Consider the following 17,268-nt stretch of genomic DNA (forward strand, 5'->3'; position numbering starts at 1 on the left):
GATGGGGATCTTCACAGTCCTTCCCCTTCAGGCCCTCTTGCCTGATCCACCGACTATCTGCTAACGAGATAAGGTGAGCATCTAGCAAGTAGACACTCAGTGCTGTGAACCCTGTGATCCTGGCTGCCAGCTGGGGGCTCATTGATTACATATTTGGCCTGAACATCACCCTTCTGTGGTCTCTTCTCTCCCTCAACCCTTTGAATCGCTCCCGTACAGACTCACTGAGCTGTGGGCGATAACCATGTCACGGTGCCCCTCCCAGAGCCTATTCCAGCCAGTCCCCACTTGACTGTGGGCTTGGGTCGTGGCTGTGAACCAAGACCTGTCTTTGGGGCCCTCAGATGCTTTGCACAAGGTACAATGTTTTTCACAAGGCTCAAAGCACATTCACTGGACAAAGTAAAGCAATCCTACCTCTGACCCTTCTCACAACGCCCCCAAAAAAGGATGCATGTGCAAACACACCAAGTGTCTGCAAGTAGATGCCTGACCACCATTTCCTCTCGGCTTCCTGTGGGGAAACCGTTCGAATGGTGATACTGCCGGACGCACAGCAGAACTCCAGGGGAAGAGAGAACCGCCTTACCTGGTAGTAGGTCTTGATGTTTCTCACCAAGATGGTCAAGTTCTGAATGCGCAGGTTCACATCATTGTTGACGTGCTTGTTGATGCGTTGATTTGTTGGCCTGGGATCTCTAGGGGGGAAATGAGAAGGGAAATTGCATCTCCCGGCATCGGCCACACCCCTGTCCTACCCAGGCCGCTACTGAGCATTCAGCCCTCTCTAAGGCTCGGTTACTATGCAGCTGTGGCTCAAGTGAAAACCCTAATTCTGACACTGCCAAGCCATGGATCTCATCACCTTCTGCTGCTCGCCCCAAGCACCGAGCCCACCACAGGCCCTTGATCAATGTTATTTCCATTCCCACTGCTGGCAGCACCCATAAACCACCACCAAATGTCAATGCAGACTCAAAAGTTATCCTGTATAAAAATCAATAACCTACCCCAAGATCTATTTCAAGACTAAAAGGATTAAAAGCTGAACAAACCAAACTATGTGAAATATCAAGAAAGACAGAAAAGAGGGAAAAAAAAAACAGAGAAAAGAGAAAAAACAAACAAAAAAGAGGGAAAATGGTACATTTCTGACTTAATAAATCAATAAAATCATTAATGTTCCATTTCACAGGGGTCTCCTCTGCCACCGAACTGGTGCTGGGTTGGTCCTGCCTACGATTTACATACCAAGGATACAATTCAATCTTGAAAAACCACCACCACGAATCTGTGACACTGTGGTGTACAGCACACCCTACGAGAAATACTAAAAGTAGAGGCAAATAATTCACGCGGGAAACCCTCAAAGTGTCATTTATTTTCCAATCTCAGGCAAGAGTCAGGTCTGGTTGTGATGAAACTAGAAATCCGAAATCAAGTGATTTATAATTTCACTCATCTACGTACAGGACATTTCTCAAAAATTCTCAAAAAGGTTTCCTATTTGAAGAGAACAGATTCAACGGAACGTATTTAGCTTCCACCTCCCCACATACCCCACACTGCTCTTCCTAACAAAGCCCTCCTTCCCATTCTACTGTCCCAAGACACCATGAAGGATGTCTCATTCAAATGAGGGCTGTCTTCCGCTTTCATGTGTCTCTGAGCCCAGTGATAAGGGCGCTGAGCCCCCTGGGGCTGGAGTGACAAAGACAGTCCTCTTCCTCCTTCGTCAGTACCCAGGCCCCACGATGATGATGATGATGATGATGATGAAGATAATGAAAGTGATGAGAGACGCGCAGGAAGGGGAATTTGGGGAGTTAAGGAAATCAACCTCAATGCCATCCAACTCATTCCAAGCCAATAATCAATACAAAACTGACAAACAGGAAAAAAAAATCAACAAATAGAAATCATTTCAAATGTCACTGTAAGCACAATTTTTTTATAACACAAGCTGTTTAAAATTCAACCATTAAGTAAATGTCTGATATAGACACTAGGAGATCCCATGCTGTATTGTGTGTCTGCAAACCCCTTTACACATTCCATGCAATCATCAGCCATGGGTTTTATCCAGTCATCCTGGATAAATAGTCACATGGGCACCTTGGGGCAACCAGAGGACTTCTTTTAAACTGTCCTGGGACAACATTTCTTATTGTCCCCACAGAGGAATGGAGTCTGGCCAAGCCATTTACACATTACATGTTTCTCCTGGAGCCATTCATTACTGAGAAAATAAAGGTTAACAGTTCAGTGGAAATTAATTTAGCAGTAGAGCAGGCATTCAGATTTTAAACTGCATGGGCATTTTAGCTACAGAAATGCACCTAGCATGACAAAATAATTTATCTTAAGGGGGCAATTCTCTCTTTCCTATAGACACCTTAAGAGATGAGAAGCAATTTCATAATGTGACAAATGTGCCTCTTAAAATAGCAGAACTAGAGAACATGCAGGGCTTTTTCTGTTTTGTTGTTATTATAATCCCAGCTTTCATTAAGTCACACAGGACCACTCGAGGAGCTCCCAGAGCTGGAGGGCCCCGGCAAAGACGTGTCTGTTCACTGCGGGAGCAGAAGCACAACACACACACAGGGTCAGGGCCTGGGCGGCCGTCAGGTGATGGAGGGGAGGCCTCTGACCACCCTGCTTTGTTAGTCCCCAGTTTCGGGAAGCAATAACTAATTGAAACAATGCTCCAAAAGATTCTCACATTTACTCTATGAGTAATTAGGCTAATTACCATCGTCATTAGCACACCCTCCTTTAACTAAGGCTCTCAGGTTAAAGAGATTATTAGGGAACAATCGAAACAAGTCAACTCTGGTTAAGGTCTGTCCCCAACTCTGCCCAGCACCGAGTGACCCCCACCTCTCCATGCTTCAGGAAATGAGTCAGGAGCCACTGATTCCAAGCTGGGCCCCAGTGTGTTCACCTGCAAGATGCCCACAGGATCCGTCCAGCATTAAGAGGTTACCATTCTATGAAGGCCAGGTCTGCACTGGCGAACTGGGTACACGGTCCTAGATTCCAGGAAGAGGACATCATAGAACCACGGAAAGACTGTTTCCCCGAAAGCTATCATAATCCTGTCATAATCACAAGAATCTTGACCTGTTAGCCCTAGAACGCAAAAGCCTGACAATCCCACATCAGGACATCAGAGGACAGGAAAGACAAGACAGCAAGAAAGCATCTGGCGGCTTGTCCAAACTTGGAGAGTTCCAAGTCCAAAGTGCGGGGCCCCCAGGGCTTTCTTCTCATAAAAATTTTTAACTAGAAAACAAGAAATCGACTCACCCTAGAATTTTAAAGAGAGTCATGATTTAGGTTTATAGCAACCTTGCCTCCCTCCTTTGTGAAAAGGCCAGCCCCCAACTTTTGGTCATATCCCAAAGGCTTCCTAAATTTAAAACTGAATCAAGAAACTGTATCTATTCATAGAGCTGAATAACAAAAAAACAACCCAATCCAAAAATGGGCAGAAGACCTAAGCAAGCAATTCTCCAATGAAGACATACAAATGGCAAATAAGCACATAAAAAAATGCTCAATATCACTAATTATCAGAGAAATGCAAATCAAAACTACAATGAGGTATCACCTCACTCCGGTCAGAATGGCCATCATTAAAAAGTCCACAAATAATAAATGCTGGAGAGGGTGTGGAGAAAAGGGAACCCTCCTACACTGCTGGTGGGAATGCAGTTTGGAACAGCCATTATGGAAAACAGTATGAAGATTCCTCAAAAAACTAAAAATAAACTTACCATATGATCCAGCAATCCCAATCCTGGGCATATATCTGGAGGAAACTCTAATTCAAAAAGATACACGCACCCCAATGTTCACAGCAGCACTATTTACAATCGCCAAGACATGGAAACAACCTAAATGTCCATCAAAGGATGACTGGATAAAGAAGCTGTGGTATATTTACACAACAGAATCCCACTCAGCCACAGAAAAGAATAAAATATCATTTGCAGCAACATGGATGGACCTGAACATCGTCATTCTAAAAGAAGCCAGCCAGAAAGAAAAAGAAAAATACCATATGATATCACTCATATGTGGAATCTTAAAAAAAAAAAAAAAAAAGACACAAATGACCTTATTTACAAAACAGAAACAGACTCACACACATAGAAAATTACGGTTATAAGGAGGGAAAAGGGGTGGAAAGGGATAAATTGGGAGTTCGAGATTCGCAGATACTAACTACAATATGTAAAATAGATATATACAACAAGTTTCTTCTGCATAGCACAGGGAACTATATTCAATATGTTGCAGTAACCTATAATGAAAAAGGATATGAAAAGGGATTTATGTATGTATATGGATGACTGAAACATTAGGCTGTACCCCAGAAATTGACACAACATAGTAAACTGACTATACTTCAGTAAAAAAGAAACTATATTGAGACACAGATAATGGAGATGTTGATAATCTATCAGAGGTTAAAAAAAGATGTTAAACAGTAGGACGAGCCCATATTTGTATAAAAATACATTAGGAACATATATTAATATATACACATATCATAGACAACATCTGGGAGTCCCCAGAATATTAAATACCACTACCTCGACAGGGTAAAATTGTAGGCAATTTTTGTTTTGCTCATCTGTGTGTTCCTACCCCCCCACAACGAATGTGAATTTTCTGTGTAATTGTTACAGACTCAAAGGCCCCATGAAGAGCGTCATATGCTGCAGCCACAAAAGAAAATCCCTTACATTCATAAGTAAAACTCTTTTCTGCTCCAACACTCTAGCACCAACACAAACTCATTCCACTAACAAGTATCTGCCCCTTTATCCTCAACTTTTACATCTACAGAATGGGAACACAACTCCTTCAGAGCAGTAGAGGAAAAAATTATCCTTCAAATGCTTTTTAGAAGTTTAAGAAACCCTCCCACTGGCCTGATGGTATATTAATTATTCAGAAGTTGGAAATACCCCATTTGTAATTTTGCAGCTAGCACCAGGGGTTAGAAAGGAGTCTGAACAAAGCAAACAGCATTGGATTTAACACAGACCTTGCCCAGGCACAAGCTCGCAGCCCCAGTTCCAAGTTCCCAACAGCACTCAACAGCCACTACATTAAATCACGTGCCCACTCTCACATACACAGACGCACACTAACACATGCAAGGGAGCACACACACATAGCTCTGGGCCTCACTCTAACGGTAACAATGACTGACACTTGTGGGGCATTTCCATAATCTTATTTACTTCCCCCCAATCTATAAAATATCATCCTACTTATTATAGATCAGGAAATTGAGGCTTAGAGAGTTTAAGCAACTTGTCCAAGTTAATAGAACTAAGTGGCAGAGGGAGGATTTGAAGTCATTTGCCTGTTGCTAGAGTCAAAGCTCTTCATTTTCCTAAGAGACCATGAAAACATGTCCAAAGAGAATCAGATACCTTGTTTTCCCCTGGGTATCAGTAGGTACCCAGAGAACTGCATTTACAGAGGGGCTATTCAGCAAGTTTTCCCATGCAGATCCATCCACACCGCTCAATGCCTCACTTTCATTCAGGAATTCTCCTAGACCTGGGCCTCCCCTGAAAGCTGAGCTCACAGGGCTTTCCTGCTTCCAGGCACTGATGTCACTGGGAGGCCAGGGCGGAGAGACTACTACCGCAGCCTTCTTCAGTTGCCAGAGACAATGCCCAGGTGCAGCCACGTGACCCCCGCCAGCCTCCATATGGCTCCAAAGTGTTAGGTAACACGCCTCTTATCTGAGCTCCAGCAACATATTAGCACACTGCTCTCTGCAATTTTCTCAGGCTCTACCAACTTGGAGAGAATTTATCAAACTAGGCAAACTGCATGCAGTAGGGACTCCTAGGATGGGAGATAAGGCAGAACAGCCTTATCACTTACCTGCTAGTTAGCCTGACATTTCTCCATTTGGCAGAAGTGAAAACAGGTTTGGCTTAAATACAGTGCTAGATGTGAGGCCAGGGTGTGGGTCCCAGAGTCCAGTTTTGCCTTAAATCTTGTTGGGAGAGGGCTGAGGCCAAGAATTATGCAGTAAGCTAGGAGACTAAGAATGTAGGAGAAAAGTAGACTTAAAAAAAAAAACACTCTTCTGGGGTGCCTCAAATCCTTTCTGGATTAAGATGGCAGATACTTAACTGACGTCAACACCTATTAAGCGGTAGGCACTATGCTAATTGCTAACACATCAACTCATTTAATCCGCACAACCTCTTAAGGAGGTTACTTTTTTACTTCCCACTTTACAGGTGAGGAAACTGATATACTGAGTGATGTGCCCAGTGTCACATAGCTTGCACAAGAGAGACCTAGGGTTTGAAACCAAGCTAGCTACCAAGCCTTTTGACACCAGGTCTGGAATTCTTTTATTTTTTTTTAATTTAGGTAATTTTTACATAAAGTGAAATGCATTTATCTAAAGTTACAGCTTGATGAGTTTTTAAAAATGAAATATATTCCAGTCAATATACAGAACATTTCTACCACCTTCAGAAGTTCCCTTGTGCCCCGTTTCCAGGCAATCCCCAACTACTTCCAGGAGCAAACCATGCTCTAATTTCTATCACCTGAAGCAGGTTATTCTGATCACCACCGTCAGTAAACTGTGTGCTGCTGGTGCCTCTCCCTCCTTGATTTCCTCCTTCTGGAAAACCACTCAAACAGCTTCCCTGTTGTCCCTTCCTCCAGGCCTAACCCTGGCCAAAGGACCCAGAAGCACTGCTGGAGCCCTGAGGAACTGCACACTTATCAGTCCCCACTTCCAGAACGATTACCTTGGCACATCGCAGATGAGAAAATAACATTTACAATTGTCAAGGGGAGGGGAGAAGCCCTTCAAGCTGAATTTAGCCACGGGCCAAGTGTGAACAAGTGATGAGCTGGCATTTCTCAAAGGAACGGTCCAACAGGCTTTCCTGATTTACAAGCAAGTGGTAAACGCTTCAGGAATTCCAAAGGTCAGGGAAGAAAGAGAAACAGTCCCAGGGCTTTTGTTCTCCCCTCGCCTGGGTGTAAAAGCTGAATGAAAAGGCTGGGGATACTGCTGGTTTTTTAATTAAACAGGACAGGTTGAAGTTCCCCTGGTCGCTGCCCAATGGAAATCCAGCAATTTTCGGGGTCTTACAGAACGAAGTGGGGAGAGATGCCAGAACTTGAATATGCCACAAGACAACCCCAGGAAAACTCCATCTCATCGATGTTCTCAAAGAAGTGCTGCCAAAGCCGACAACAGATCTGCCTTTTTAGAATCTAATCAAACACAAGATTGATTAATGCCTCAAAAAAAAATTAAGACTGAGGTATCTCTCCCATAGCATGACCATGACCGTCAAAATACTTATTAAACCAAAGGAGCAATGTTCTTGGGAAATTTTTTAACACAGACATTTGTAGGTAGATCTATTTAAACCACTTTCGGAATATGCCAAAGCTGACTCTCCTCCTCCTACATGGGCCAGAAACGAAGCTGATTCTCATCAGCTAATGGATTCACACTCAAGTCTGACAACTTGCTTAGTTGCAGGTGAGTAGGTGAGCATAAGGGCCCGATCCACAGAGAACATTAGGATGGTTTATTTTGCTTCAAGTGTCTGTGAATCATACTGACACTCAGTTCCAATATGTTCCCTGCAGTTTGAGTTAAAAACAGAATGCAGCGGTAGGAGCCAACACCTACATGTGGCAGGCTGTCAATCAGACAGGCTCTGCAGAATTCAGCAACAGGAAAGGATGTGGTCAGACAAACATGCTAGCAAATGTAACTTCCACCAAGACCCTGCTTAAGCCGCATGCTTCAAGACAAACAGTACCAGAGCCTTCTGATTCCCTGTGCTTCTCCCAACATTGTGGCTTTAAATTCAGTTCATGAGATGGAACTTAACCAGCTGCATTTGCTACAGGGGAAACGAAATGGAAGATGAAAGGGAGTTCAGAAACACAGGCGTCCTGACCTCGAATGAAACTTTATAATAGTCACTCACGGATGCTCTGGTCCCACCCGACACTTCCTGTAACCAGACACTCTTCGTTACAGTTTCTTGCCCCCAAAAAGAGTTTTCTTCGTGTCATTGCTCAAACAACAATTAAGTCCCTGAGTGTGAAGTCAACTGCACTATTCACACCATGTGGATGACAGTCATTCAGTTCCAAATTTCCTTCATCAAACTGCCAGCATACCATCCTGGAGTTCTTCATACCCCACAAATGGCGAAAAGGCACCTTAATATTAAGATACCGACGGCTCCACGTGCAAATAACCCTCCACAGCAACTTCACATTTTATTTCCACAACCTTAAATTCGACTTTCTGAAGCATTATTCTTTCCTTCCTTCCCGAGGGTGACTTACATTTGCAACATGATTTGGTTCAAAAAGATGCCATCTGCTAAATCCATGTACATTGTCAGGTTGTCCTGGTTGCCGCTTCCGAATGGACCAAAAGTTTTCACCTGCGGAAAGGGGAAAGTGGAGAGAAAGGCAGAAAAAGTCACCCCCCACATGCACAGTCTAAAGTTCTCCCGGGCAAAGGCTGGCAGGGCCCCTGTGGGCAGAAGGAGGTTATCCACGGCCACCCACCCTTCAACAGCCCCCTTCTCCAGGGCCTCTCTCTCCTCCCCGCGCCAGGCAACAGACGCGAGGCAGCAGAAAGAAAACTTCCTCGTCGCTTTTCTCCAGCGTCTCAGAGCGGAAAAAAAAAAATAAAAGGGACTTTTCAATAAATTTCTCACGTCTCAAATCCATTGGAAATCACTACGCCCACCCTAGCCTGTACACGTTCTCACTCGGAACATCCTAATCCCCACCGACAGTCACTCGCTGGTCTCAAAGGCTCAGAAACTAACCAGGATATTTTGGGTGAATGGGTCCTTTCCTCCAGTGGTCAAGCCATGGAGGCGAGGGTGACCACTCGAACGCTATCGCTTTACAGGGCCGCCAGCCCAACGCCCGGCGGGAACAGGTGTACCCGCTCAGCCCCTGCCAGGCCAGGAGCGCGGCGGGGTCCGGCACCGGGAACGCCGGCTCCAGAGTTTAAAACGCCTCCAGACCCCGGCACACTGACCCCGACCCTGGCCGGGGACACCTGATGTACCCTCTGCGTCCCAGGGGCTACCCGGGGCCCCGGCTGGGGTCGGGTGTGCTGCGACCGCAGGCGGGCGGGAGAGGAGCCAGTGCACCAACAATGGGGCGGGGAACCGGGCACACTCACCCAGGTCACCAGCGGGCTCTGCAGAAAGAGCTCCATGAGCTCCGAGACGGTCACGTCCATGCTGAGGCTGCGCCCGCCGGCTCCGCACCCCGCGTCCCCGTCCCCCGCGCCGCGGCACAAAGCGGCTCTGGCAGCGAGCGGCGGGCGCAGGGCTGCGGCGGCTCGCGCCCGGGAGACAAAGGCGGGGCGCGAGCCCACGTTCCTCGGCTTCGGCGGCCCCGCGCCCCGCCCGGGGCTGGGGGAAGGGGAGGGCCCGCCGCTCGGGGAGGAACAATGCGGGCGGCGGCCCCGCCCCTCGGCGGCCCTGGGCGGTCCGCGCGCCGCCTCGCGGTGCCGGGTCCTGGAGCCCGGGCCCGGGCGCGGGCGCGGCTGCGCGAGCCGCGGGGAGGGGGCGGCGGCCCGCACGTGCTTGGGGAAGGTGGGCGTGGGAACCTCCGGGCGGTGGGTCCTGGCTGCCGCACGTGGGGCTGCTGCCGTGCGCCTACGCCTAGTGCATCCTCCGCGCGTTTGGGGCCCCAGCACGTGGCGTTTCGTGCGCGCGTGCATTGGCCGCGGGGCCCCGGCGCCCAGTGCAGGGCAGGAGCGCGCGAGCGTGGGTCCCGCTGGTGCCTCCCCGGGAGCGCGGGGGTGGGGCGGGGGAAAGGGGGCCCGGGACGCCCTGCCCGCTGAGGTCGCCCTAGACCTGCCTCGCGGTGGAGGCCCAGCGGAGCCCACCAACCCCGAGGCTGGAGGCCCCAGGCAGGTGCAGCCCATCAGTCTTGCGAATCAGCTGACCCTCCCCCCCTAGGTGCCGCCGGGGCCCCGCCCAGGTCCGTGGCAGGAGAGCCCAGCCCGCGCGCCTAACGTGCTGGAGTCGGTCTCACAGGCAGGTGAGGCGCAGACCCGGAGATCAGAGGAGGAAAGTTTGTGTTGAGTTTAGACTGTAGGAGCGCGACCTCTTGCGCCCCACTGTGCCACCTCCCTGTGTGCCCGCCTTCTAGAAGTTCCCTCAGGAAAGTGGTGATGTGGCGGCACCGACCTGGTCCCGCCCCAGGTACCCTCTCTTGCACCCCCAATACCACCGCTACTTTGCCGGAGAGGAGCCAAATTTCGGATTACAACTTGGAGGACATAGCAGCAGCTTGATGGCACACGACCGGAAAAAGGGCCCCAACTGGATGGAAAGCAAGCCCTTGAGCCCAGGCCCAGACCTCCCTGCTGAGAGACAGCTGCGGTGGACCCGGCCGGTCTAGGCACCTCACCTTAGGCTGGTAATAATTTCACACTATGATTAAGAGCATTGTTCAAAGCACTTTATACGATTTAACTAATCGAATTCTCACGCGCTTCCCAGATGAACCCACCGGTGCTGCGTCTACCTGACTAGGGTAGTTATCAAGTATTGCCTAGGGTAATTGTCTATAAGTATACAGTAGGCACTAAATGGCTGCTGGTTTGGTTGTAATTTGAAAGTTGGCTCTGTCAAGTGTTGGGGCTGCGGCATCTTCCGGTTAAGTGTGGTATTGCAGCCGAGTTCTCGGTACCTTGTTGGGCTGGTGAGGGACTGGAATTGTCGCCCCAGGAGCCAAGTCGGCTGGGGGTCCCTAAAGAGAAGTCTGGAAGTCAGGGTGATAGAAAAGAACATGGGGGACTGGAGAAGAGCGAAAATTTTGAGCGTATGTGGGATTTGTTGTGCACCAGAAATTCATTAATCTCTTAATTGCCTATACCGTAAAATCAGTTGGAAAATAGATAAAATATGTATTCGCACCCATCTCTGTTTAGAACGCCCCTGTTCTGTGCGGCCAGTTTTTTTGGAAAGACAGGGAGAGGATATTTAAAGTTACTTGATAAGCATACTCTTTCACACTAAGAAATACCTAGGTAGAACAAATGCTTTGTGACATTTGTGGTAAGACATATCCCTTGTATGCGAGATTTTGTCCCTGGGCCACACCATGTCAGGAATTTCTGTTTGAGGGTCACTTAGCTGCTGTGATGATTCACCATCATTGGTGTATAAGCAGTTCATTGGCTCAACCCCACCTCACCCCATTCAGAAGGAACTGACTCAGCGTTCTTGTTCCCTTGTGAGGCAGAGTGTCAGGTAAACTGGATGGTGCCCAGATTGCAGGGTTGGAAGGCTTCAAAGGGCTGGATGGATGACCTGGACAAGGCACTTTCTAGAAGTCCTCTTACTCTGTAAAATCAGAATAAGAACATTCTGCCTGTATGACTTGACAAGGTAATTTTGAGGTTCAAAGTGATGCAAGGGTCTATAAAGGTGTCTTCCTCACTGTTTCATCCTAATCTTTTGCGTCCTTCTAACACTACTTTAATAAGAATTGTTTCCCATAAGTCTCCATCAGGCTGGGGCATAAGCTTCAGGGAGCAAACACATGGACGACCTGCTAACCACTAAGCAGTAGCGGTCCATCCCCGCTCCATCCCACTAGACCAACCCTTGGCTATCACTCCACCTCTGAGACTTAACCCTTTATTTAAACATTTTTTGTTGTTCATTCTGCATAAAAATAATTGCTTTATACATTGCTTCTTAGACAAAAGCAGTATTTAAATTATGTTCTTTATTCTGATAAAGGAATTTTCTCCCCTTCTCAGAAAATGGTGGCTCAGCAGTGAAGCTAGTGGTATCTCTCTTATTTGACAGGAGCTTAAATTATTTGTACAACTTTGGGGAGGGTGAGAGTGGCTATTTGTTAATGTGTCTTTGTATTTGATTTTTGTTATAATGAGCATATATTACTTTCATAACTTAAATTTATTGTGTTAAAATAGCATAAAGTTTACCATCTTAACCATTTTTAAGTGTACAGTTCAGTAGTATTTATTACACTCACTTTGTCATGCAGTCGTCACCACCGTTCATCCCTGTTAACACTTTTCATTTTGTAAATCTGACTCTATACCTCTGACTCTCTATCCTCTGCCTCCCTCCAGTCCCTGGCAAACCTAATTCTACTTTTCATCTTTATTATTTTGACTACTCTAAGTCCCTCATATAAGAGGAATCATGCATTATTTGACTTTCTGTGACTGACTTACTTCACTTAGTATAAGGTCTTTAAGATTCATCCATGTTGTAGCATATTGCAGAAATTCCTAGCTTTTTAAGGCTGAATAATATTCCATTGTACATATATACAGAATTTTACTTATCCATTCTTTGGTGAGTGGACACTTGGGTTGCTTCCATATTTTAGCTATTGTGAATAATGCTACTGTGAACACGTGTGTACAAGTATCTCTTTGAGACCCTGCTTTCAGTTCTTTTGGGTATATACCCAGCAGTGGGATTGCTGGATCATATGGTAATTCGGTTTTAATTTTTTTGAGAACCTCCATACTGTTTTCCATACCGGCTGTATCATTTTAGATTCCCACCAACAGTGCACAAGGGTTCCAGTTTCTCCACATCCTGGTCAACACTTGTTTTCTGTTTTTTTGCATTTTGTCTTTTATAGTAGTCATCTTAATGGGTGTGAGATGGTATCTCATTGTAGTTTTAATTTGCGATTTTCGTAATGATTAGTGATGATGAGCATCTTTTCATGTGCTTATTTACTATTTATATATCTTCTTTGGAGAAATGTATACTCAAGTTCTTTGAGCATTTTTTAGTGGGATTGTTTTTTAACTGTTGAGTGTAGGAGTTCTCTATGTATTCTGGATATTAATTCCTTGTCAGACATATCATTTGTAAACATTTTCTTATTCTGAGGGTTGCCTTTTTACTCTGTGGATAGAGTTTCTTGATGTACAAAATTTTTTAATTTTCATGAAGTCCAGTTTGTCTGTTTTTTCTTCTGTTGCTTGTGCCTTTAGTGTTATAGCCAAGAAATCATTGGCAAATCCAATGTCATGAAGCTTTTGTCATGAAGCTTTTGTCCTGTGTTTTCTTCCAAGAGTTTTATTGTTTTAGGTCTTATTTTTAGGTCCTTGATCTATTTTGAGTTAATTTTTGTATATGGTGTTAGGTAAGGATTCAACTTCATTTCTTTGCATATGGATATCCAGTTTTCCCAGCACCATTTGTTGAAAAGACTGTCCTTTCCCCATTGAATAGTCTTGACACCCTTGTCAAAAATCATTTAACTGTATATAAGAGGGCTTATTTTGGATTCTTTATTCCATTCATCTGTATGTCTGTCTTTATGCCAACATCATACTGTTTTGATTACTGTAGCTCTGTAGTAAGTTTTTTAGAAAAAAATTTTTATATTATTGAGATATAATTGACATATAGCAGTGTATAACTTTAAGGTGTACAGAATAATGATTTGACTTATATATATTATGAAATGATTAACACAGTAAATTTAGTTAATATCTATCATGTCATATATATACAAAAAAGGAAAAAAATTTTTCCTTATGATGAGATTTCTTAGGATTTACTGTTTCACAGCTTTCATATATACCGTACAGCAATGTTAACTGTCACCATCAAGATGTACATTACAGTACTTACTTATAACTGGAAGTTTGTACCTGTTGACTGCCTTCATCCAACTTCCCCTCCCTCTACCTCCTACCTCTGGTAACCACAAATCTGATCTTTTTTCCTGTGAATTTTAGAGGAGGAGTTGATTCTTTGCATTTTAGATTCCAAATAAATGTTAGATCATACAGTATTTGTCTTTCTGTCTGACTTATTTCGCTTAGCTTCATGCCTTCAAGGTCCATCCAGGTTGTCCCAAATAGCAGGATCTCCTCCTTTTGTATGGCTGAATAATACTTCATTGTGTTTATATACCACAACTTTTTATCCATTCATCCATCAATGGACACTTAGGTTGTTTCCATGTTTTGCTTATTGTAAATATGCTGCTGTGAAGACATCTCTTTGACATAGTGTTTTCATTTCCTTTAGATAGATACCCAGAATTAAAATTGCTGGATAGTTATGTGTGTGTGTGTGTGTGTGTGTATACACACACACACACACACACACACACACACACACACACATATACATATAATATATAATGGTAGTTATATTTTTAATTTTTTGAGGTATCTCTATACTATCTTCAGTAGTGGCTTTACCAGTTTACAGTCCCACCAGCTGTGCACAAGTGTTCCTTTTCTCCACATCTTTGCCAGCATTTATTATTTCTTGTCTTTCTGAGTCTAGACATTCTAACAGGTGTGAGGTGGTATCTTGTGTTTCTGATTTACATTTCCCTAATTATTACAGTGATGTTGATCAGTTTCTTATGTACCTGTTTGCCATTTGAACATCTTTGGAAAAATGTCTGTTCCAATCCTTTGCCCATTTTTTAATTGGATTGTTTTTTTTTCTATTTAGTTGTATGATTTTTTAAACATATTTTGGATTATTAACCCATTATCGTATGTATGAGTTGCATATATTTTTCTCCCATTCCATAGGTTGCTTTTTCATTTTGTTGATGATTTTCTTTGTTGTGCATCTTTTTAGTTTGAGTTTATTTTTGCTTAGTTGCTTTTGCTTTTACTGCCAGATCTAGAAAATCACTGCCAAAATCAATGTCAAGAGGCTTACTGCCTGTGTTTTCTTCTGAGAACTTTATGGTTTCAGGTATTATATTCAACTCCTTATAATCAATCTTGAGGTTATTTTTGTATATGGTATTAGATAGGGGTCTAGTTTTATTCTTTTGCCTGTAGCTGTTTAGTACTCCCAACACCATTTATTAAAGATACTGTCCTTTCCCCATTGCATATTCTTGGCTCCTTTGTCATAAAATAATTGACTATATATGAATGGGTTTATTTCTGGACTCTCTGTTTTGTTTCATTGTTATGTGTGATGTTTTTGTTCAGTACCATTCTATTGTGATTGCTATAGCTTTGTAATATAGGTTGAAATCAGGAAGCCTCCAGCTTTGTTCTTCTTTCTCAAGATTGCTTTGGCATTCATGGTCTTTGTAGTTTCATACAAATTTTAGGATTTTTTTTTCTATTTCTATAAAAAGTGCCATTGGAATTTTTATAGGGATTGCATTAAATCTGTGTACTGATTTGGGTAGTTTGGACATTTTAACGATATTAATTCTCCCAATCCATGAACATGGAATATCTTTCCATTTTATTTGTATCTTAAGTTGCTTTCATCAATGTCTTTATAGTTTTCCATGTACAGGTCTTTCACCTCCTTGGCTAAATTTGTTCCTAGGTATTTTATTCTTTTTGATGCAATTTTAAATAGGATTATTTCCTTAATTTCTCCTTCTGAGAGTTATTATTTGTGTATAGAAACACAACAGATTTTTTGTGTATTGAATTTGTATCCTGCTACACTACTGAATTCATTTATTAGTTTTTTTTATTGTAGTACAGTCAATTACAGTGTATCAATTTCTGGTGTACAGCACAATGTCCCAGCCTTGCATATACATACATACATTCATTTTCATATTTTTTTTCCATTAAAGGTTATTATAAGATATTGAGCATAGTTCCCTGTGCTATACAAAAGAAACTTTTTAAAATCTATTTTTATATATAGTGGTTTAACATTTGTAAATATCAAACTCCCAAATTATCCCCTCCCACCACCACTTATTAGTTTAATAATTTTTTGGTGGGGTCTTTTGGATTTTTTTATATATAACGTCATTTGCAAACAGTGACAGTTTTACTTCTCCCTTTGTGATTTTGGATACCTTTTCTTTCTTTTTCTTGCCTAATTATTCTGGCGAGGACTTCCAGTACTTTGTTGAAAAAAGTGATGAAAGTAGGCATCTTTATCTTGTTTCTCATCTGAGAGGAAAAGCTTTCAGCTTTTTACCATTAAGTATCATGTTAGCTATGGCCTCATCATATATGACCTTTATTATTACATTCCCTCTCTATGCACTTTATTCCAGAGTTTTTATCTTAAACGGATGTTGAATTTTGACAGATGCTTTTCCTGCACCTATTGAGGTGATAATTTGATTTTTATCCTTCATTTTGTGAATGTAGTGGACCACATTAATTTGCAGATGTTGAACCATCGTTGCATCCCTGAATAAATCCCACTTGACCATGGATATGAGCCTTTTGATGTATTGTTGAATTAGACTTGCTCATATTTTATTGAGGATTTTTGTGTCTGTGTTCATTGTGATATTGAACTCTAATTTTCTTGTGGCATCCATTTCTGGTTTTGGTGTCAGTGTAATGTTGGTCCTGTAAAATGAGTTTGGAAGTGTTTCTTCGTCTTCCTCTTATTTTTGGAAGAGTTTAAGTAGGATTGGTATTTATTCTTCTTTCACTGTTTTGGTAGAATTTACCAGTGAAATTGTCTGTTCCTATACTTTTTGTTTGTTGGGAACTGTTCGATTACTGATTCATTCTCCTTTCTGATGCTTGATCTACTCACATTTTCTATTTTTTCATGATTCAGTTTAGGAAGGTTTGTATGTTTCTAGGAATTTACTTGTTTTTCTAGGTTGTCCAATTTGTTGTTCTATAGCTGTTCATAGTAGTCTTTTACATCCTTTGTGTATCTGTGGTATCAGTTGTAATGTCTCCTTTTTTGTTTCTGATTTTATTTTTTGATTTCTTTTTTTCCTTGGTGAATCTGTTTGAAGGTTTGTCAGTTTTGTTTATCTTTTCAAAGAACCAGCTCGATCTTTTCTATTATCATTTTAGTCTATATACCATTTATTTCCACTCTGGTCTTTGTTATTTCCTTCCTTCTACTAACTTTGGGCTTTGTTCTTCTTTCTCCAGTTCTTTGAGGTATAAAGTTATTTGTTTGAGGCTTTTGTTGTTCTGGAGGCAGGTATTTATCACTGTGAACTTTTCTTTTAGAACTGCTTTTGCTGCATCCTATGCATTTTGGTATGTTGTATTTCCATTTTCATTTGTCTCAGGTATTTTTAATTTCTCTTTTGATTTCTCCATTGACCCATTGGTTCATCAGTAGCATGTTGTTAATCTTCGTATATTTGTGAATCTTCCAGTTTCCTTCTTATAATTGATTTCTAGTTTCATACCACTGTGGTCAGAAAAGATGTTTGATATGACTTCAGTCTTCTGAAATGTATTAAGAT

The 17,268-nt window shown here is 43.0% G+C and overlaps 1 protein-coding gene across 3 annotated transcripts in view; it reads right to left on the bottom strand.

Moving 5' to 3' along the window:
• The window catches only part of CCDC88C (coiled-coil domain containing 88C), a 121,874-nt gene extending 112,397 nt beyond the window's left edge, over positions 1-9,477 (bottom strand). For 2 of the 3 annotated variants that reach the window (XM_032482524.1, XM_032482523.1), the window contains exons 1-3: positions 9,242-9,477; positions 8,383-8,483; positions 590-698 (exon numbers count right to left, since the gene is read on the bottom strand). In XM_032482524.1, the coding sequence (XP_032338415.1) occupies positions 590-698; positions 8,383-8,483; positions 9,242-9,301 (270 nt within the window). In that variant the 5' untranslated portion in view covers positions 9,302-9,477. The remainder of the gene's footprint in view (positions 1-589; positions 699-8,382; positions 8,484-9,241) is intronic. The other variant, XM_032482519.1, reaches the window with a different exon arrangement.
• Between the last annotated feature and the right edge of the window lie 7,791 nt (positions 9,478-17,268).

Source organism: Camelus ferus, chromosome 6 (assembly GCF_009834535.1).
Source record: "Camelus ferus isolate YT-003-E chromosome 6, BCGSAC_Cfer_1.0, whole genome shotgun sequence".
Lineage (NCBI taxonomy): Eukaryota > Metazoa > Chordata > Mammalia > Artiodactyla > Camelidae > Camelus > Camelus ferus.